The sequence below is a fragment of the Chiloscyllium punctatum genome, chromosome 17 (genome assembly GCF_047496795.1).
Source record: "Chiloscyllium punctatum isolate Juve2018m chromosome 17, sChiPun1.3, whole genome shotgun sequence".
NCBI lineage: Eukaryota > Metazoa > Chordata > Chondrichthyes > Orectolobiformes > Hemiscylliidae > Chiloscyllium > Chiloscyllium punctatum.
This window is the reverse complement of record NC_092755.1, coordinates 102,761,330-102,780,795: the sequence shown is the minus strand read 5'-3', so window position 1 is coordinate 102,780,795 and position 19,466 is coordinate 102,761,330. Positions and strand designations below refer to the sequence as shown.

The 19,466-nt window shown below is 43.8% G+C and overlaps 1 protein-coding gene across 3 annotated transcripts in view; it reads left to right on the top strand.

The window, feature by feature from the left end:
• Positions 1–19,466, top strand: part of LOC140488190 (rasGAP-activating-like protein 1) — a 271,904-nt gene that overhangs the window by 20,593 nt on the left and 231,845 nt on the right. For all 3 annotated transcript variants that reach the window (XM_072588080.1, XM_072588079.1, XM_072588078.1), the window contains exon 3: positions 11,502–11,615. In XM_072588080.1, the coding sequence (XP_072444181.1) occupies positions 11,502–11,615 (114 nt within the window). The remainder of the gene's footprint in view (positions 1–11,501; positions 11,616–19,466) is intronic.

The following is a 19,466-nucleotide window of genomic DNA, read 5'->3' as shown; positions in this document are numbered from 1 at the left end:
TCCTTGTCCTCTTCCGTGGAAGATGATCCCATTCCCTGCTGCCTTAGGATCCAGCACAGTGCCTTGTTGCCAGCTGTGTTTGTGCAGAACACAGGCCACCAGGACCTGTCCAAGTGGCAAAAACAGATCTTTAGCATCCCCATTATCTGCTCCACCGTAGCCCTGGTCAAAGCATGGGCAGCATTGCATCTGTGCTGTGCATCAGTTAGGGGGTTGTGCCATGGTGTCACGAGCCATGGTCGCATTGGGTGACCTTTTGTTTCCTTGAAGGGCACCTGGACCCTCAAATCCACCAGGTATGCGAGAGTGCTCCAGGATGTAGGAATTGAAGCAGCTGCCAGGGTTAGCAGGCACACACCTTCAGGAAGTGTAACAGTGACCACCTGAACATTAATGGAATAGAATCCCTTTCCTGTTGAAGAATTCTGCAGGGTTGTGATCCAGTTCTCTCAGTGCCATGCGGGTACAGTCGATAGCATTGTGCATATGGGGAAGCCAGCCATGTTCCTGAATCATAGTGCCAGAGCTGCAACACTGACCTTATCATGGGGGCGTGACCTTGCACAGATGGCATCTGTCACTGTTCTGATACTGATATGGCGTTTGACTGAGAGATCCCACAAAGGTCTCCCATTGTTCCCTGGAATGCAATGACCTGGCCTCTACAGCTTTCTGTGGCAGTGAATTCCATTGATTCCCCACTCTCTGGCTGAAGAAGTTTCTCCTTATCTCTGTTCTAAAAGGTCTTCCCTTTACTCTAAGGCTATGCCCTTGGGTCCTAGTCTCTTTTACCAATGAAAAAATCTTCCCAACATTCACTTTGTCCAGACCATTCAGTATTCTGTATGTTTCAATTAGATCCCACCCCAAACCTTCTAAACTGCATCGAGTATAAACCCAGTGTCCTCAAATGTCCCTCTTATGTTAGGCTTTTCATACCTGGGACCATTCTCGTGAACTTCCTCTGAACACACTCCAGGGCCAGTACATCCTTCCTGAGATATGGGGCCCACAATGGTGCACAATACTCCAAATGTGGTCAGATCAGAGCCTCAGAAGTACATTCCTGCTATAATATTCAAGTCCTCTCAAAATAAATGCCATCATTGCATTTGCCTTCCGAGCTACTGACTCAACCTGCAAGTTTACTTTGAGAAAATTCTGGACTAGAACTCCCAATTCTCTTTGCACTTCAGACTTCGGAATTTTCTCCCCATTTAGAAAATAGTCCATACCTCTATTCTTCCTACCAATGTTCATGGCCTCACACTTTCCCATGTCATACTCCATCTGCCACTTCTTTGCTCATTCTCCTAACCTGTCCAAATCCTTCTGTGGCCTCCCAGCCTCCTCAATGCCACCTGTTCTACCACTATCTTTGTATCATCTGCAAACTTAGCCAGGATGCCCTCAGTTCCTTCATCTAGATCGTTAATGTATAAAGTGAAAAGTTGTGGTCCCAACACTGAGCCTTGTGACAACACCACTTGTCACTGGCTGCCATCCTAAGAAAGACCCTTTTATCTCCACTCTCTGCTTTCTGCCAGACAGTAAAGCCTCTACCCATGCTAGCATCTTGCCTCTGATACCATGGGCCCTTATCTTATTCAGTTGGCTCTTGTGTGGCACCTTGTCAAAGGCCTTCTTGAAATCCAAATAGGTAACATCCATTGGCACTCCTTGGTCTAACCTGATTATTACTTCCTCAAAGAATTCTAGCAGATTTGTCAGGCATGACCTCCCCTTGATGAAACCATGCTGACTTTGCCCTGTTTTACCATACACTTCCAAGTATTCAGAAATCTCATCTTTCACAGTGGATGCCAGGATCTTACCCATGACTGAGGTTAGGCTAATTGGTCTGTAATCTTCCATCTTTTGCTTTACCACCTTCTTAAATAGGGGTATTAAATAGGGACCCTCCCTGATTCTACTGATTCACCACTAACACCTCCGCTGTCTCTTCAGCTATCTCCCTTAGAACTCGGGAGTGTAGTCCATCTGGTATAGACATGACTGAGAAGGCCTCTGGCCAGTGTAGCAGCTAGGTAAAAACAATGACTGCAGATGCTGGAAACCAGATTCTGGATTAGTGGTGCTGGAAGAGCACAGCAGTTCAGGCAGCATCCAAGGAGCTTTGAAATCGACGTTTCGGGCAAAAGCCCTTCATCAGGAATAAAGGCAGTGAGCCTGAAGCATGGAGAGATAAGCTAGAGGAGGGTGGGGGTGGGGAGAAAGTAGCATAGAGTACAATGGGTGAGTGGGGGAGAAGATGAAGGTGATAGGTCAAGGAGGAGAGGGTGGAGTGGATAGGTGGAAAAGGAGATAGGCAGGTAGGACAAGTCCGGACAAGTCATGGGGACAGTGCTGAACTGGAAGTTTGGAACTAGGGTGAGGTGGGGGAAGGGGAAATGAGGAAACTGTTGAAGTCCACATTGATGCCCTGGGGTTGAAGTGTTCCGAGGCGGAAGATGAGGCGTTCTTCCTCCAGGCGTCTGGTGGTGAGGGAGCGGTGGTGAAGGAGGCCCAGGACCTCCATATCCTCGGCAGAGTGGGAGGGGAAGTTGAAATGTTGGGCCACGGGGCGGTGTGGTTGATTGGTGCGGGTGTCCCGGAGATGTTCCCTAAAGCGCTCTGCTAGGAGGCGCCCAGTCTCCCCAATGTAGAAGAGACCGCATCGGGAGCGACGGATACAATAAATGATATTAGTGGATGTGCAAGTAAAACTTTGATGGATGTGGAAGGCTCCTTTAGGGCCTTGGATAGAGGTGAGGGAGGAGGTGTGGGCGCAGGTTTTACAGTTCCTGCGGTAGCAGGGGAAAGTGCCAGGATGGGAGGGTGGGTTGTAGCGGAGCAGGACCTGACCAGGTAGTCACGGAGGGAACGGCCTTTGTGGAAGGTGGAAAGGGGTGGGGAGGGAAATATATTCCTGGTGGTGGGGTCTGTTTGGAGGTGGCGGAAATGTCGGCGGATGATTTGGTTTATGCGAAAACCAAATCATCCAAACAATCGCATAAACCAAATCATCCGCCGACATTTCCACCATCTTCAAACAGACCGGACTTGTCCTTTACCACCTATCCACTCCACCCTCTCCTCCCTGGCCTATCACCTTCATCCCCTCCCCCACTCACCCATTGTACTCTATGCTACTTTCTCCCCACTCCCACCCTCCTCTAGCTTATCTCTCCATGCTTCAGGCTCACTGCCTTTATTCCTGATGAAGGGCTTTTGCCCGAAACGTCGATTTCGAAGCTCCTTGGATGCTGCCTGAACTGCTGTGATCTCACTGTAACAGCTACCTGACTGATGATATGGCATTCCCTTGACCACTGCTGCTGGCACTACAGGACTGACCAGTGAACACCCCCACCCCTGCTCCTCAGATCTTTGGACATGAATGCCGAAACAGATAAATGATCATTTAAAGCCTCTGACTGATGGTACCGGGACCCCCTGACTGACAGCAAGTTCCTCCCTTGATTGGATTAAGAACGAGCCCCAGCAGTTTCTGACAAGTCCAGTTGGTTGACTGCACAGGCAGCTGACACATACTGTACATGTCAGATGAGGTCACAGTGTGCCATCAATCAAGAAATCCCTCACTCCTCCCAAACAGTTCTCTGCTAACAAACAGCCTGTCTGTGTGTGTCTACTCTAAAGAGCATCACAGTGTGGCATATAACATATAACCCTGGCTGATGGGCCAACATACTCACAAGCAAAACAATGCAATGTAAGGCATGGATGCTGCAAGCATGAGATCCGTGCTATGTGAGTGAATGCTATGAAAGCAATCCTTGAGCTGAGTGCCTGCCCCCATGCCCAGGAGCTAATGTGTGCTGCAGTGCAAGTCTGTGCTTCCTTAGTGGTCTGTGAATGAATCAGAGAGTTGCCGTGGTGCTTGATGGGTTGGCAGATGCCAATGTCCGTGGATGAGGGACGTGTGCAGCTGGTGCCTGTAGATCATACCAGTTCGATTGAAACTTCTGGTTTCCATGTTGCATTTCCTCGGCATGTAGCATGTTTGGCGGTTTTGTTAAGAATGGAAGCTAAATATTAATGAGGTGAGTTGTGCCGTCAACAAAGTGTTTAACAAGCAATAATCCCCCTTAATTGGTAACTCAACATGCTGCTTCTGAAAACATGAATGCTGTTGTGGTTCTGTTCGCCGAGCTGGGAATTTGTGTTGCAGACGTTTCGTCCCCTGTCTAGGAGACATCCTCAGTACTTGGGAGCCTCCTGTGAAGTACTTCTGTGATTTTTCCTCCGGCATTTGTAATAGTTTGTCTCTGCCGCTTCCGATTGTCAGTTCTAGCTGTCCGCTGCAGTGGCCGGTATATTGGGTCCAAGTCGATGTGCTTGTTGATTGAATCTGTGGATGAGTGCCATGCCTCTGGAATTCCCTGGCTGTTCTCTGTTTGGCTTGTCCTATAGTAGTAGTGTTGTCCCAGTCAAACTCATGTTGCATGTCATCTGTGTGTGTGGCTACTAAGGATAGCTGGTCGTGTCGTTTCGTGGCTAGGTGGTGTTCATGTGTACGGATCATTAGCTGTCTTCCTGTTTGTCCTATGTAGTGTTCCGTACAGTCCTTGCATGGGATTTTGTACACTACGTTGGTTTTGCTCATGTTGGGTATCAGGTCCTTCATCTGGTGAGTTGTCTGAGAGTGGCTGTTGGTTTGTGTGCTGTTATGAGTCCTAGTGGTCGTAGTAGTCTGGTTGTCAGTTCAGAAATGTTTTTGATGTATGGTAAAGTGGCTAGTCCTTTGGGTTGTGGCATGTCCTCATTCCATTTGAATCAACAGATTCAATCAACAAGCACATCGACCCTGGACCCAATATACTGGCCACTGCAGCGGACAGCTCGAACTGACAACCGGAAGCGGCAGATACAAACCACTATAAATGCCGGAGGAAACAGCACAGAAGCGCTTCACAGGAGGCTTCCAAGCACTGAGGATGTCACCTAGACAGGGGACGAAACATCTGCAACACAAAATTCCAGTTCGGCGAACAGAACCACAACAACGAGCACCTGAGCTACAAATCTTCTCACAAACTTTGAACATGAATGCTGGCTGGAGATGCAACCGATGTTGAGATGGTCCTTGCCAGGCTTCTGGTCGAACACTGCCACAAATATCACCATACTCTAGGGCACTCAGACCTCTATAAGATTCTGCCCAGGGTGTTCTCATTTTGTGTGTTGGTGATGGTGGAGGGTGGGGGGCAAAACCAATGGAAATTAGCAGAGGCAAGAATCTGATCAAGCTTAAGGCAGGGCAGAATGCAAGAAAAGGGGTCTTGATATTGTGTAGGATAGAGGTGATGTGGCTTGTGAGGAGAACAGTGGAGAATCTGAGTATTCTAATGAGGAAAACACAGACAAGGGTTTCAGCAGTGGGAAGAGTGAGCCAAGGGCAGAGTGGGCAATATTGCTGAGATTGAAGGAGATGGTACCTGTGATGATTAGGATTGGGATTTATATTCCGTTTAGGATCAAACAGTGCAACAAAGCTGTATATCGCCTGATTCGTCCTGAATGAAGGGCCAGAATGTTTGAGTTGGGGAAATCAGTAAATGTTTGCTGTAGGGAAATTAGTAAATGAGTGTGACAGCTTCAGTTTTCCTGCTGTTCATTTGGAGAATAGACTGACTTTTCCACACCTTGGGATTAGTATGGGAAAGATTTTGATGGGAATGAGATAGTTAACCAGATGTCCTATAATGTATTCTTGTATCTTGATAATGCAGCATCTTTAAAAGAGTACACTTAACTCAGTGAAGCCAATATTTGGTATTCAAATCAACTCTCAGTTAAGGAGTTGCTGTAATATAATCTGCTTGTTGCATAATCTTCCATTTTGAAAACTCATCTCATGTCCTCAGTAGACAGTCTGTAGCAGACTGAATTTCTTGCTTTATTGCCGAGTTAATCTGGGGCAGTTCTTGTTTTTTTCTCTGTCACCATCATTCATTTAATCCCTTCTTCAATTGTGCTGCTAATATATGTTTGCAGACAGTCTTAAAACCCTGTGAGATAAGCCAGTTTCTGTGTTGCTTCATCTCACCATCTCCATGGTGACACTGTCTGTGTCTTTCCCACATTTTTGGTTTCTTCCTTCAATAGATTTTGGCATAGCCTTACTCACCTTCATGTTTTGTGTGATTCTGTGTTCAAAATATTCAGTCTGTCCAAATGCTTTTGAACTGATAATCAGATATTATGATTTTATTTGTTTTTCCTCATAATGATTTTGGTGCCTTCCCCCACCTCCGTTGAAACTATTAATCCTATTGCATTAGATTTTCCATCCTTTGAATTTTGCTATAATTGTACATCTAATTTCAACATCTTATTTGTTTCATTGAGGTCATCTTTTCACATTTAAGCCTTGTATCTTACTAATTGACATTTTCAGAGATTTTGTTAATCAGAGTAACTCTTGCTCATGTAAAACAACAAGGCATTCACGGTACAGTTTATTTTCAGATCCAGGTGAGTCAGAGGACAACTAATATTATCTTGCACATTCAAATACAAACATACGCACAATATGTATGAGAAGGTTGTGTTCATATAGGTTTAGGCAGGATTTAAGATTACTTCTTGATTAGTGACTTAACTTTCTAGTCCATATCCATGCTCCTTGTGTAACTGGTGTAAAAGAGCCATTTATTGGTCTAATTGGAATGAATTGTCTATTTGAAGAGCTTTCAGACATGATCATGTGTTGTCTGATGACATTGAATCAAAGTTCATTGTTGCTCCTAGGATGTGTGCACAAACTCCATTCTGTTTCACCTCCATTGGTCTGTAATGTGAAACACTTCTACACACACATCACTAATATATTGTATGGTTTACTGGGTAACATAGTGAGGACAAAAACTGCTAAAAATGATATATGCTTATAGGTTAGTATAAAAGCCCTCTCTCATTCATAATTTATGGCCTCATTGTTACCACCAGAAGACTTCCATGACTCTAGGATGTTGATATCTTTTGTACTTCAGCTCGCCAATCTTTATTTCTTTTTATTTTTTGCTGCATGCTTGATTTGACATTGAGATCCTCCGCTTGAGCTTACCTTCTCAATCCTTGCTCTGTGAATTTTTTCATTCTTTAATGTAATTAGTGAGGGAGATATAGGGCTGAATTTTGCATGAGGGGAAGGGTGGGTACTCTCTTCCCAGAAGAACAATCGGTCCCAAAATGGCCAACTTCAAACAAAGCCACAACACACACTCCTGTCAGTCTGAAAGCAGTGTAGATTGAATTTCCACTCCTTACTGGGCTTCCAGTGAATCAGAAACAGTGGGTCTGGAGGCACATGTAGGCTAGGCCAGGCAGATACAGCAGATTTCCTTCCCAAAAGGATATTTACAACAACTGATGATGTGTTAATAACTATTACTGAGTTTAGTTTTCTTTAATTGAGTTGAAACTCCATCAGTTGGCTACGTTGGTATTTGAAGTTTAGATCAGAGTGGTGCTGGAAAAGCACGGCAGGTCAGGCAGCATCCGAGGAGCAGGAAAATTGATGTTTCAGGCAAAAACCCTTCATCAAGAATGGTATTTGAACCCATTTTCCTAGAGCAACCTTTTGGCAGTTTTTAAAATAATAAGGAGTACAGATAGAGTTAATGGTAGTTGTCTTTTCCCTAGGACAGGGGATTTCAAGACAAGGGGCACATTTTTAAGGTGAGAGGAGATAGATTTTAAAGAGATACGAGGGTCATATTATTGACACAGAGGGTGGTTCACGTGTGGAATGAACTTCCTGAGGAGTGGAGAGTAAAGACCAGATCTAAAAAATTAAAGTTCTAAATTGGAGAAAGGCCAATTTTGACAGTATTAGGCAAGAACTTTTGAAAGCTGATTGGAGGCAAATGTTCACAGGTAAAGGGACGGCTGGAAAATGGGAAGCCTTCGGAAATGAGATAACAAGAATCCAGAGAAAATATATTCCTGTCAGGGTGAAAAGGAAGGCTGGTAGGTATAGGGAATGCTGGATGACTAAAGAAATTGAGGGTTTATTCAGAGAAAGAAGGAAGCATATGTCAGGTATAGACAGGATAGATCGAGTGAATCCTTAGAAGAGTATAAAGGCTGTAGGAGTATACTTAAGAGGGAAATCAGGAGGGCAAATAGGGGACATGAGATAGCTTTGGCAAATAAAATTAAGGAGAATCCAAAGGGTTTTTACAAATATGTTAAGGACAAAAGGATAACTAGGAAGAGAATAGGGCCCTTCAAAGATCAGCAAGGCGGCCTTTGTGTGGAGCCACAGAAAATGGGGGAGATACTAAATGAATATTTTGCATCAGTATTTACTGTGGAGATGGATATGGAAGATATAGACTGTAGGGAAATAGATGGTGAAATCTTGCAAAATGTCCAGATTACAGAGGAGGAAGTGCTGGATGTCTTGAAATGGTTAAAAGTGGATGAATCCCTAGGACCTGATCAGGTACCCAAGAACTCTGTGGGAAGATAGAGAAGTGATTGCTGGGCCTCTTGCTGAGATATTTAGACAATAGACAATAGGTGCAGGAGGAGGCCATTCAGCCCTTCGAGCCTGCACCGCCATTCAATATGATCATGGCTGATCATTCCTAATCAGTATCCTCTTCCTGCCTTATCTCCATAACCCTTGATTCCACTATCTTTGAGAGCTCTATCCAACTCTTTCTTAAATGAATCCAGAGACTGGGCCTCCACCGCCCTCTGGGGCAGAGCATTTGTATCATCAATAGTCACAGGTGAGGTGCAGGAAGACTGGAGGTTGGCAAACGTGGTGTCACTGTTTAAGAAGGGCTGTAAAGACAAGCCAGGGAACTATAGACCACTGAGCCTGACCTCGGTGGTGGGCAAGTTGTTCTAGGGAATCCTGAGGGACAGGATGTATATGTATTTGGAAAGGCAAGGACTGATTCAGGATAGTCAACATGGCTTTGTGCGTGGGAAATCATGTCTCACAAACTTGATTGAGTTTTTTGAAGAAGTAACAAAGAAGATTGAGGGCAGAGCAGTAGATGTGATCCATATGGACTTCAGTAAAGCGTTCGACAAGGTTCCCCATGGGAGACTCATTAGCAAGGTTAGATCTCATAGAATACAGGGAGAACTAGCCATTTGGATACAAAACTGGCTCAATGGTAGAAGACAGAGGGTGGTGGTGGAGGGTTGTTTTTCTGACTGGAGGCCTGTGACCAGTGGAGTGCCACAAGGATCAGTGCTGGGCCCTCTACTTTTTGTCATTTACATAAATGATTTGGATGCGGACATAAGAGATACAGTTAGTAAGTTTGCAGATGAAACCAAAATTGGAGGTTTTTTTAGATTAGATTACTTACAATGTGGAAACAGGCCCTTCGGCCCAACAAGTCCACACTGCCCCGCCGAAGCGTAACCCATCCATACATTTACTCCTTACCTAACACTACAGGCAATTTAGCATGGCCAATTTACCTGACCTGCACATTTTTGGACTGTGGAAGGAAACCAGAGCACCCGGAAGAAACCCACACAGACATGGGGAGAACGTGCAAACTCCACACAGTCAGTCGCCTCAGGCGGGAATTGAACCCGGGTCTCTGGTGCTGTGAGGTAGCTGTGCTAACCACTGTGCCACCATGCCGCCCTTGTGGACCAATGGGCTGAGAAGTGGCAGATGGAGTTTAATTCAGATAAATGCGAGGTGCTGCATTTTGGGAAAGCAAATCTTAGCAGGACTTATACACTTAATGGTAAGGTCCTAGGGAGTTTTGCTGAACAAAGAGACCTTGGAGTGCAGGTTCAAAGCTCCTTGAAAGTGGAGTCGCAGGTAGATAGGATAGTGAAGAAGGCATTTGGTATGCTTTCCTTTATTGGTCAGAGTATTGAGTACAGGAGTTGGGAGGTCATGTTGTGGCTGTACAGGACATTGGTTAGGCCACAGTTGGAATATTGTGTGCCATTCTGGTCTCCTTCCTATCGGAAAGATGTTGTGAAACTTGAAAGAGTTCAGAAAAGATTTACAAGGATGTAGCCAGGGTTGGAGGATCTGAGCTACAGGGAGAGGCTGAACAGGTTGGGGTTGTTTTCCCTGGAGCGTCAGAGGCTGAGGGATGACCTTATAGAGACTTACAAAATTATGAGGGGCATGGATAGGATAAATAGACAAAGTCTTTTCCCTGGGATTAGGGAGTCCAGAACTAGAGGGCATAGGATTAGGGTGAGAGGGCGGCACGGTGGCACAGTGGTTAGCACTGCTGCCTCACAGCGCCTGAGACCCGGGTTCAATTCCCGCCTCAGGCGACTGACTGTGTGGAGTTTGCACGTTCTCCCCGTGTCTGCGTGGGTTTCCTCCGGGTGCTCTGGTTTCCTCCCACAGTCCAAAGATGTGCAGGCCAGGTGAATTGGCCATGCTAAATTGCCCATAGTGTTAGGTAAGGGGTAAATGTAGATGTAGGGGTATGGGTGGGTTACGCTTCGGCGGGGCGGTGTGGACTTGTTGGGCCGAAGGGCCTGTTTCCACACTGTAAGTAATCTAATCTAATATAGAAGAGACCTAAGAAGAAACCTTTTTATGCAGAGGGTGGTACATGTGTGGAATGAGCTGCCAGAGGATGGTACAATTGCAACATTTAAGAGACATTTGGATGGGTATATGAATAGGAAGGGTTTAGAGGGATATGGGACAGGTGTTGGCAGGTGGGACTAGATTGGGTTGAGATATCTGGTCGGCATGGACGGGTTGGACCGAAGGGTCTGTTTTCATGCTGTACATCTCTATGACTCTAAGTGGTGGATATGGATACAATTACAATGTTTAAAGGACATTTGGATAAGTACATGAATAGAAAAGGTTTAGAAGGTTTATGTGCCAGGATCAGGCAGGTGGGGCTAGTTTAGTTTGTGATTATATTTGGCATGGACTGGTTTGACAGAAGTGTCTGTTTCCACACTGTGTGACTCTATGACCATGAATCTATGAGCCTTGGTTTCTTGATTATTGATTGAGTGAATTTACCTTGACATCATCATTTCCCCAAATGCTGGCAGATGTCCTGCTACAGCAAAATTTCAATAATGCTAGAACCCCTTTCTCTGAAATGTCTAAAAAAAACGCATCAAATAGAATGAAGTGCAGTAACTGATTATGAAGACTAAAGCAACATTGATAATTCCCCAAACAGCAATGAAGTAAAAGTCTAGTTAAGTTTTTGTGGCATTGGTTGGGGAGGAATTTTAGCACACAATCCTAGGAGAATTGCTTCATGGTTTTCAAAGGCTTTCAAATGCCCTGCAGATAGTCAGAGATGGTTTTGGTTTAATGTTAAAAAGATGGAGCCTTCTCTCAGTGTTATTATGTGGTCTCTATTCAGGGTCTGGATTTAAACGCAGTTTCCTGACTTGTTTAATTAGCTGATACAAAAGCCTAAGATGCATTGATAGAGATTGTGTTCCATTGATTGCAATGTTTTGATGATGATTCTTGCTTTAATATTTAGAACTGCTACAATTTGGAGGAACCTAAATCCATTCTGGGGTGAAGAATATACTCTCCATCTACCCATGGGCTTCCACAACCTCTCATTTTTTGTAATGGATGAAGACACCATTGGGTAAGTGTTTCTTTAATGCTGGCACTTAGACTAATTAAAAGGACATTTTTATTAAAAGAAATATTGTTATAAGAGTACAAGAAAAGATACAACTGTTATTGAGTTTCTGGAAAAGCCTGAAAATTGCTGTTGATGTGTTATTTTGGGTTTGAATTCGAGGTCAATAAAGATTTTAGCAGGAATGCACTCCCTCACGTTTACTCAAATTTAGTGTGCACTAAAATCGTGGCAGTATCTGCTGAAAGGGCACTATGAAACAAAAGGCTGATTCTCACTCAGGTGCACTGTAATAGAGTTGGGGCATTATGGGATGGTGGCGGGGAGACCCAATTTAGAGCCTGAGACCTGAATTTTCCCAGGCCTGCAGAGATGGACCTGCAGGCAGCTGCAAGCCATTGCTGAAAACATCAACCTTGTTCTGACCTGACCTGGTCTCATCTGTGACTGCTTTTGCGATGGACACATTGCCCTGATGAAGAGACTGTTAGGGAGCAGAGTGAGGGGTCTGGCAAAATTTTCCTCATCATAGACCAGCTCTCAGAAGGCTGGAGGTACCTTAAAAGTGCTCCCCTAACATTAGGCAGAAAACATTTAACTAGAAGGAACAAATCTATTTCCTGACCAATTCTCAATTTCACCTGCTGTTATAATCAGCTGGGAATAGACAAATAATATTTTTGAGCATCATCAACATGTCACTGTATTTTGTAGGGCACTGTGTTCCCCAACCCGGCTAAAGATTCGATAGGGAGCCCACCATCAAAAAGGCTGATGCACTGCAACCTCTATAACCTGGAAGCAACATTGATTGCTGCTGTTGTCCAGTCTTATGCCAAGGGAGCAGCATTCAGGCCTCTGGATGCAATGGCCTGTCCATCAGAATTGGGTCTTCAGGAGCAGTAGTTCCACACTGGAAGACACAGTTTCATGGAGGACCCTCATGTTGGTCCAGTAGTCTTCACGTTTGATCCTCAGCATTTGACATATTGTGGAAGCTCTCAAGGATCTTATAGTGGCATTGGCAGATAGTCCAGGTTTCACTGTAGTAGAGGAGGTGGTCAACACAACAGCCTGATGGACCAGGAAATTTGTTGACTTTGAGAGGTCACTGTTACTACTGTTGTTAAAGACACAATTTCACAGCTTGAAGAAGGCAGCACTGACACAGTTGACTCAGGACTGAACGTCTCCATCACTGGGAGAGGTGGCTGCTGAGAACTGGGAAGTGTTGCTCATACTGCAGAGCCACCCATCCATGTAGATGGAGCAAGTGATGCTCAGCTGGCTCAGGGAAGATTGGTCAAGGCCTTCATCTGCATGGTGTTTAAGCTTTGTATACAAGGTGTTGAAAGGGAGGGGAGTCATTTGTATGCCCTGTGTGAAGTGAGCCTTTATGAAGTGGTTTGCAAACTGCAGGTTGTGGAGTCCCTGGTGGTGGGGCTTTTTTTTCTCCAGAAACAGCCAATGTTAAAGAGCTTCCCATCCAGTTGACACTGGATGCTGATGTTCAGTTGTAGGTCATCCAGTAGATGGTGATGCTTAGGTTGATGGTTAACAAGGTCAAAGTGATGGGATAACATTTTTGACTCCAGTCTGGAAAGTGTAAAGAAATAATGAAAGAACTCATGTTTTCTAGCGTTGGCCTTTTCAGTGACCCTGAAGCCATTTACTAAGATGAAGGGTCTGCAATGTGATCTATTTCTGCTAAAGTGTGGATACTTCCATCCAATCTGTTAATTTAGTTATAGTCATAGAGTCATAGAGATATATAGCATGGAAACAGACTCTTCGGTCCAATCCGTCCATGCTGACCAGATATTCCAACCCAATCTAGTCCCACCTGCCAGTGCCCAGCCCATTTCCCTCCAAACCCTTCCTATTCATATACCCATCCAAATGACTCTTAAATGTTGCAATTGTACCAGCCTCCACCACATCCTCTGGCAGCTCATTCCAGACACGTACCACCCTCTGTGTGAAAAAGTTGCCCCTTAAGTCTCTTTTATATCTTTCCCCTCTCACCCTAAACCTATGGACTCCCCGACCCCAGGGAAAAGACTTTGTCTATTTATCCTATCCATGCCCCTCATAATTTTGTAAACCTCTATAAGGTCATCCCACAGCCTCCGACGCTCCAGGGAAAATAGCCCCAGCCTGTTCAACCTCTCCCTGTAGCTCAGATCCTCTAACCCTGGTAACATCCTTGTAAATCTTTTCTGAATCCTTTCAAATTTCACAACATCTTTCCGATAGGAAGGAGACCAGAATTGCATGCAATATTCCAACAGTGGCCTAATCAATGTTCTGTACAGCCGCAACATGACCTCCCAACTTCTATACTCAATACTCTGACCAATAAAGGAAAGCATACCAAACGCCTTCTTCACTATCCTATCTACCTGCAACTCCACTTTCAAGGAGCTATGAACCTGCACTCCAAGGTCTCTTTGTTGAGCAATACTCCCTAGGACCTTACCATTAAGTGTATAAATCCTGCTAAGATTTGCTTTCCCAAAATGCAGCACCTCGCATTTATCTGAATTAAACTCCATCTGCCACTTCTCAGCCCATTGGTCCATCTGGTCCAGATCCTGTTGTAATCTGAGGTAACCCTCTTCGTTGTCCACTACACCTCCAATTTTGGTGTCATCTGCAAACTTACTAACTGTACCTCATATGGTCGCATCCAAATCATTTATGTAAATGACAAAAAGTAGAGGGCCCAGCACCGATTCTTGTGGCACTCCACTGGTCACAGGCCTCCAGTCTGAAAAACAACCCTCCACCACCACCCTCTATGTTCTACCATTGAGCCAGTTCTGTATCCAAATGGGTAGTTCTCCCTGTATTCCATGAGATCTAACTTTGCTAATCAGTCTCCCATGGGGAGACTTAGATTAGATTAGATTAGATTACTTACAGTGTGGAAACAGGCCCTTCGGCCCAACAAGTGCACACCGCACCCGCCGAAGCGCAACCCACCCATACCCCTACATCTACACCTTACCTAACACTACAGGCAATTTAGCATGGCCAATTCACCTGACCTGCACATCTTTGGAGTGTGGGAGGAAACCGGAGCACCCGGAGGAAACCCACGCAGACACAGGGAGAACGTGCAAACTCCACACAGAGAGTCGCCTGAGGCGGGAATTGAACCCGGATCTCTGGCGCTGTGAGGCAGCAGTGCTAACCACTGTGCCACCGTGCCGCCCACCTTGTTGAATGCCTTACTGAAGTCCATATAGATCACATCTACTGCTCTGCCCTCATCAATCTTCTTTGTTACTTCTTCAAAAAACTCAATCAAGTTTGTGAGACATGATTTCCCATGCACAAATCCATGTTGACTATCCCTAATCAGTCCTTGCCTTTCCAAATACATGTATATCCTGTCCCTCAGGATTCCCTCGAACAACTTGCCCACCACTGAGGTCAGGCTCACTGGTCTATAGTTCCCTGGCTTGTCTTTACCACCCTTCTTAAACAATGGCATCACGTTTGCTAACCTCCAGTCTTCTGGCACCTCACCTGTGACTATTGATGATACAAACATCTCAGCAAGAGGCCCAGCAATCACTTCTCTAGCTTCCCACAGAGTTCTTGGATACCTGATCAGGTCCTGGGGATTTATCCACCTTTAACCATTTCAAGACATCCAGCACTTCCTCCTCTGTAATCTGGACATTTTGCAAGATGTCACAATCTATTTCCCTACAGTCTATATCTTCCATATCCTTTTCCACAGTAAATACTAATGTGTTAGTCGAATGCAGCAGTGTTCACATTTTGAAGTCCTTATTTAACAATTGGGTGGAAGGCGAGCACCATTCCACATTCTTGGAATTAATGACCACTAACATAAAGCTTAATATGGCAACAGACTCTAGACTGATGGTCTGTGTAAATCATTATGAGGAATTCCTGAGCTGTGTTGAAAATGTCACAAGGTATGCATTCTTAATGGCTAGCATGTGTTTAAAACACAGATAGAATCCTTTTGGCCCATCTCTCTTTAGTGTAGCAATCCAGTCAGTCCCATGTCAAACTGATCCTGAAACTGAAGTTTGAAAGGTGTGTTGTTTGTGTTTGCAGAAGAATTGGAGTGTATGCGGAGATATTGACTGGCTTTGGAATTAATTTGGTAAAAAAGTTGGCTTTCAAAATAACAAGTTTATAAGCACCTTCTCCTTACAGAATGCAATTTAATTTAAAGGATTTTTGAATACAGCAAGTTCTTCTGTAATTTTCCCCCAGTTAGTGGAAACAAAATATAAATATATATTTCCAACAGAATAGGATCTCTGTTCTACAAAGAGTCAGACTTGGTTTGATTCATGCCTATTGTTTCATGCTTATAGATTAAACACTGCACATACAAAGGGTGCACATTAGAATCCAGTGAATATCAGTACTGAGAGTAGTTAATTTGTTCTAATAAGTATTAATTCCAAATATTGACACCGATGTCAGCCATTTCTTTTGTTAAGTGTGAGTCTTAAGCTGTGCTTATTCAGTTGTGTTGTATCTGTACATATATAACCTTTTCTTGGAATTGCTATCTTTGGCTGGAACCCTACTATTAACTTGTTCTGTCAGGAAATTTGATCTATTGAATAGTAAAGATAAGCTCTGCTTTCAGTTGAACTTGTTATTATCATCCTCTGTGTGCCAACAAAACAGAGGAATGAGAGATTTCTTTGGAACACACAACCACAAAACCACCAGCTTTCTGAATCTTTGCCAGTGGGTCCTTAATGAGTTGCCAAAAAAACAAAGTTTAGGAGTAAATTCATAATCTTTTAATAAATATGAACCAAAATAGTTCATTTGGTTCATCAAACCTACTCTGCCATTCAGTAAGATCACGGCTGAACTGACTGTGGTTTAATTCCACTTTCTTCCCTGGCCCTCATAACCCTTGATTTCTTTGTAGATCAAAAATATCTCACTGGCAATTCCAAGACTACTGACCTCCTGAGTGGAGAAATTGCTCCACATCTCTCTGTTAAATGGGAGACCCTTTATTCTTAAACTGTACACCTGAGTTCTAGATTCACCCATGACCAAAAACATCTCTCAGCCTTTACCCGATCAAGCCCTCTCAGAACCCCACAGGTTTCACTGTGATCACCTCTCATCCTTTTAAACTCCCAATGAGGTTAAGTCCAAGCTGCTCAACCTTTCTTTGTAGGACAGCTCCTTCATTGTAAGAATTAGTCTGGTGAACCTTCTTTGAACTGCTTCCAATGGAAGTATCTCTCCTTAACTACTCTAGTTTCAGGCCTCCTCAAAGTTCTGTACATTTGTATCAAGACTTACCTATCTTTATACTCTGTACCGTTGTCAAGGCTTTCTTACAAGTGCTAAATTATGTTACCATGGCAACAATTCCTCATTTATAGTCTTGTTCAATGTTGGAGCTCATAATTTTTATTTTACGTTTGTTAACAGCATAATAGAGATTTGTGTCCTGTAAATATCTATGACATTGTACCAGTTGTTAAGCCAAATTAATTGTATGCATTGGATAAACACCTTGTATTTTCATCGAGTGATTGATGCTCTAAAGGGCAGGACTGCTGAGTTGGTTAGGTGGATAGCTTGTGGCTCTGAATAGTGCCAATAGCATGGATTTGATTGCGTTCTAGCTGAAATAGACTTGAGACCTGCCACCTTACTCTGCTCCCAGGAGTGAAAGGCATTGGCAAACTATCACTGACACAAACTATAAAAAAGCATGGCTCAAAATGAAACATCAGCACACAGTGACCCATGGATGTGCTTTGGGGAAGAGCACCCATGAACAGATGGTTGCTGTCATGAAGTTGTAACTCCAAGGGAAGGGGGCTATTTGGCCCACTGAGCGTATGATGGCTCTATGTAGAGCAATACAGTCAATCACATTCCCCTGGTAAATGTGTACATTTGTTTCCCTTGAGTAAAAGGTGGTCCTTATCCAGGTCCTTTTTGAAATCGGTGATCATCTCCTTTTCCACCACTCTCTTAGGCGGCAAGTTCCAGATCATTCCCATGTGCTGCAGAATAAACTTTTTTTCCTCCTATTTCCCTGGCAACTCTTGCTCAAAACCTAAAACCCCTTACACCTTTTACCATGGACTATTTGCAACATCTTTGCTTTGCCTACCTTATTTCAATCAATTCAAGTCTTGTATACCCCTATCAGATGTTCTTTGCTTCAAAGTGAAACACCACAGATTCTCCTACTTAACCTTGTTCTCTTGCAGATGTTACAAAAATAGCTGCAAATGCAAGTGGTGTGGTTGACATAAGCAGTCTGCAGAGGGATAAAAACAGGTTAAGTGAGTGGGCAAATCTTGATAGATGGAATACGGTGCGAGGAAATATGTGTTTAAAACTTTTTAGCAGGAAGGAAAGAAGAGCTGAATATTATTTAAATGGGGAAAGAATGTAGAGAGCTGCAGCACAGATGGATTCGGGTGTCCATCAATCATTGAAATCTGGCATCCAAGTTCAGCAGGCAATAGGGAAGGCAAATGGAATAATGGATTTTACTTCAAAGGGAATGAAGTGTGAAAATAGGGAGGTTGTGCTAAAACTGTACGAGATATTAGTTAAAAAGTGTCGTGCTGGAAAAGCACAGCTGGTTAGGCAGCATCCAAGGAGCAGGTGAGTTGAGCAGGAGATCAGGAATTCCTGATGAAGGGCTTATGCTTGAAACGTGGACTCTCCTGCTCCTCAAATGCTGCCTTTTCCAGCACCACACTTTTTGACTCTGATCTCCAGTATCTGCAGTCCTCACTTTCTCCCTGTACAAGATACTAGTCAGATCTGGAATACTGTGAATATTTTTGTCCCCTTATCTAAGGAAAGATACCTAGGTATTGGAGGCAGTCCAGGCAATGTTCACTAGGCTGATATGAGGTATGGAGGGACTTTCTTATGAGGAGAGTTCCAGTATGTTGGGTTTGAACTCATTGGAGTTGAGAAGAATGAGAGGAGACCTTATTGGAGATTTGTTGATAAGTATAGGATTCTTAGGAGTGGTTGTCAGGGTAGATGCTCAGAGGTAGTTTCCCCATGTGGGAGAGTTTAGGGCCACAGGGCATAATTTCAAAGGAGTAATTCTGCTACATGTTTCATCATTGCCGAAGTTGCCCAGAGTCCCATAAGATTCCGCCCTGGAATTTCTAGAAACTGGATATTTATTACTTAGACAGAAAACTTCTTGTTACATCGCTAGCTGTATTCTGATTGCAATATCCCTGGCCACTTTCAGGGAGAGGATCAGAAAATCTGACCCTTCTCTTTGTACCTGTTATTGATTTCCAAGTGAATGCTTGTTTTCTGCAAGAATTATTCCACTGGAAGACTAATGGATTTTTAAAAGTTTGCTCACTCAATCTTTGAAATTTCAATGTTTCTGCCCATGGAGGGGTATGAGGACCTGTGGCGCACTGTGATTTAAAACCTGTTTCCTAATGACATTGATAATCAATACAGAGTGTCCTCCAAAGAAAGGGTTAATTCCACAAAAAAAACCAGAAAATTCTGAGATCCACAACAATCTCAATCCAGAGATTGATTTGTGACTGTATCTGTATTGAGTGATTATATGGTGGACTTTGCCAGAAATATTAATTGTCTTCAAGGTGTGATGCAGTACTGATTAGGCTGAGTAGTTATTTTATTTAATGTAAGAGAGAGCTCTGCTATATATTAATTAGAAGCTGATCAGTAAGCGTGGATACTGCCTGGTGTTCAGTGTGACTTGCATATATATTTTACTGCAGAGCCGACTGAGTGAATAGGTAGAAAACAAATGGTGATATGGAGTGACAGAAGGTCAGGTTGTTCAAAAAAATTAAT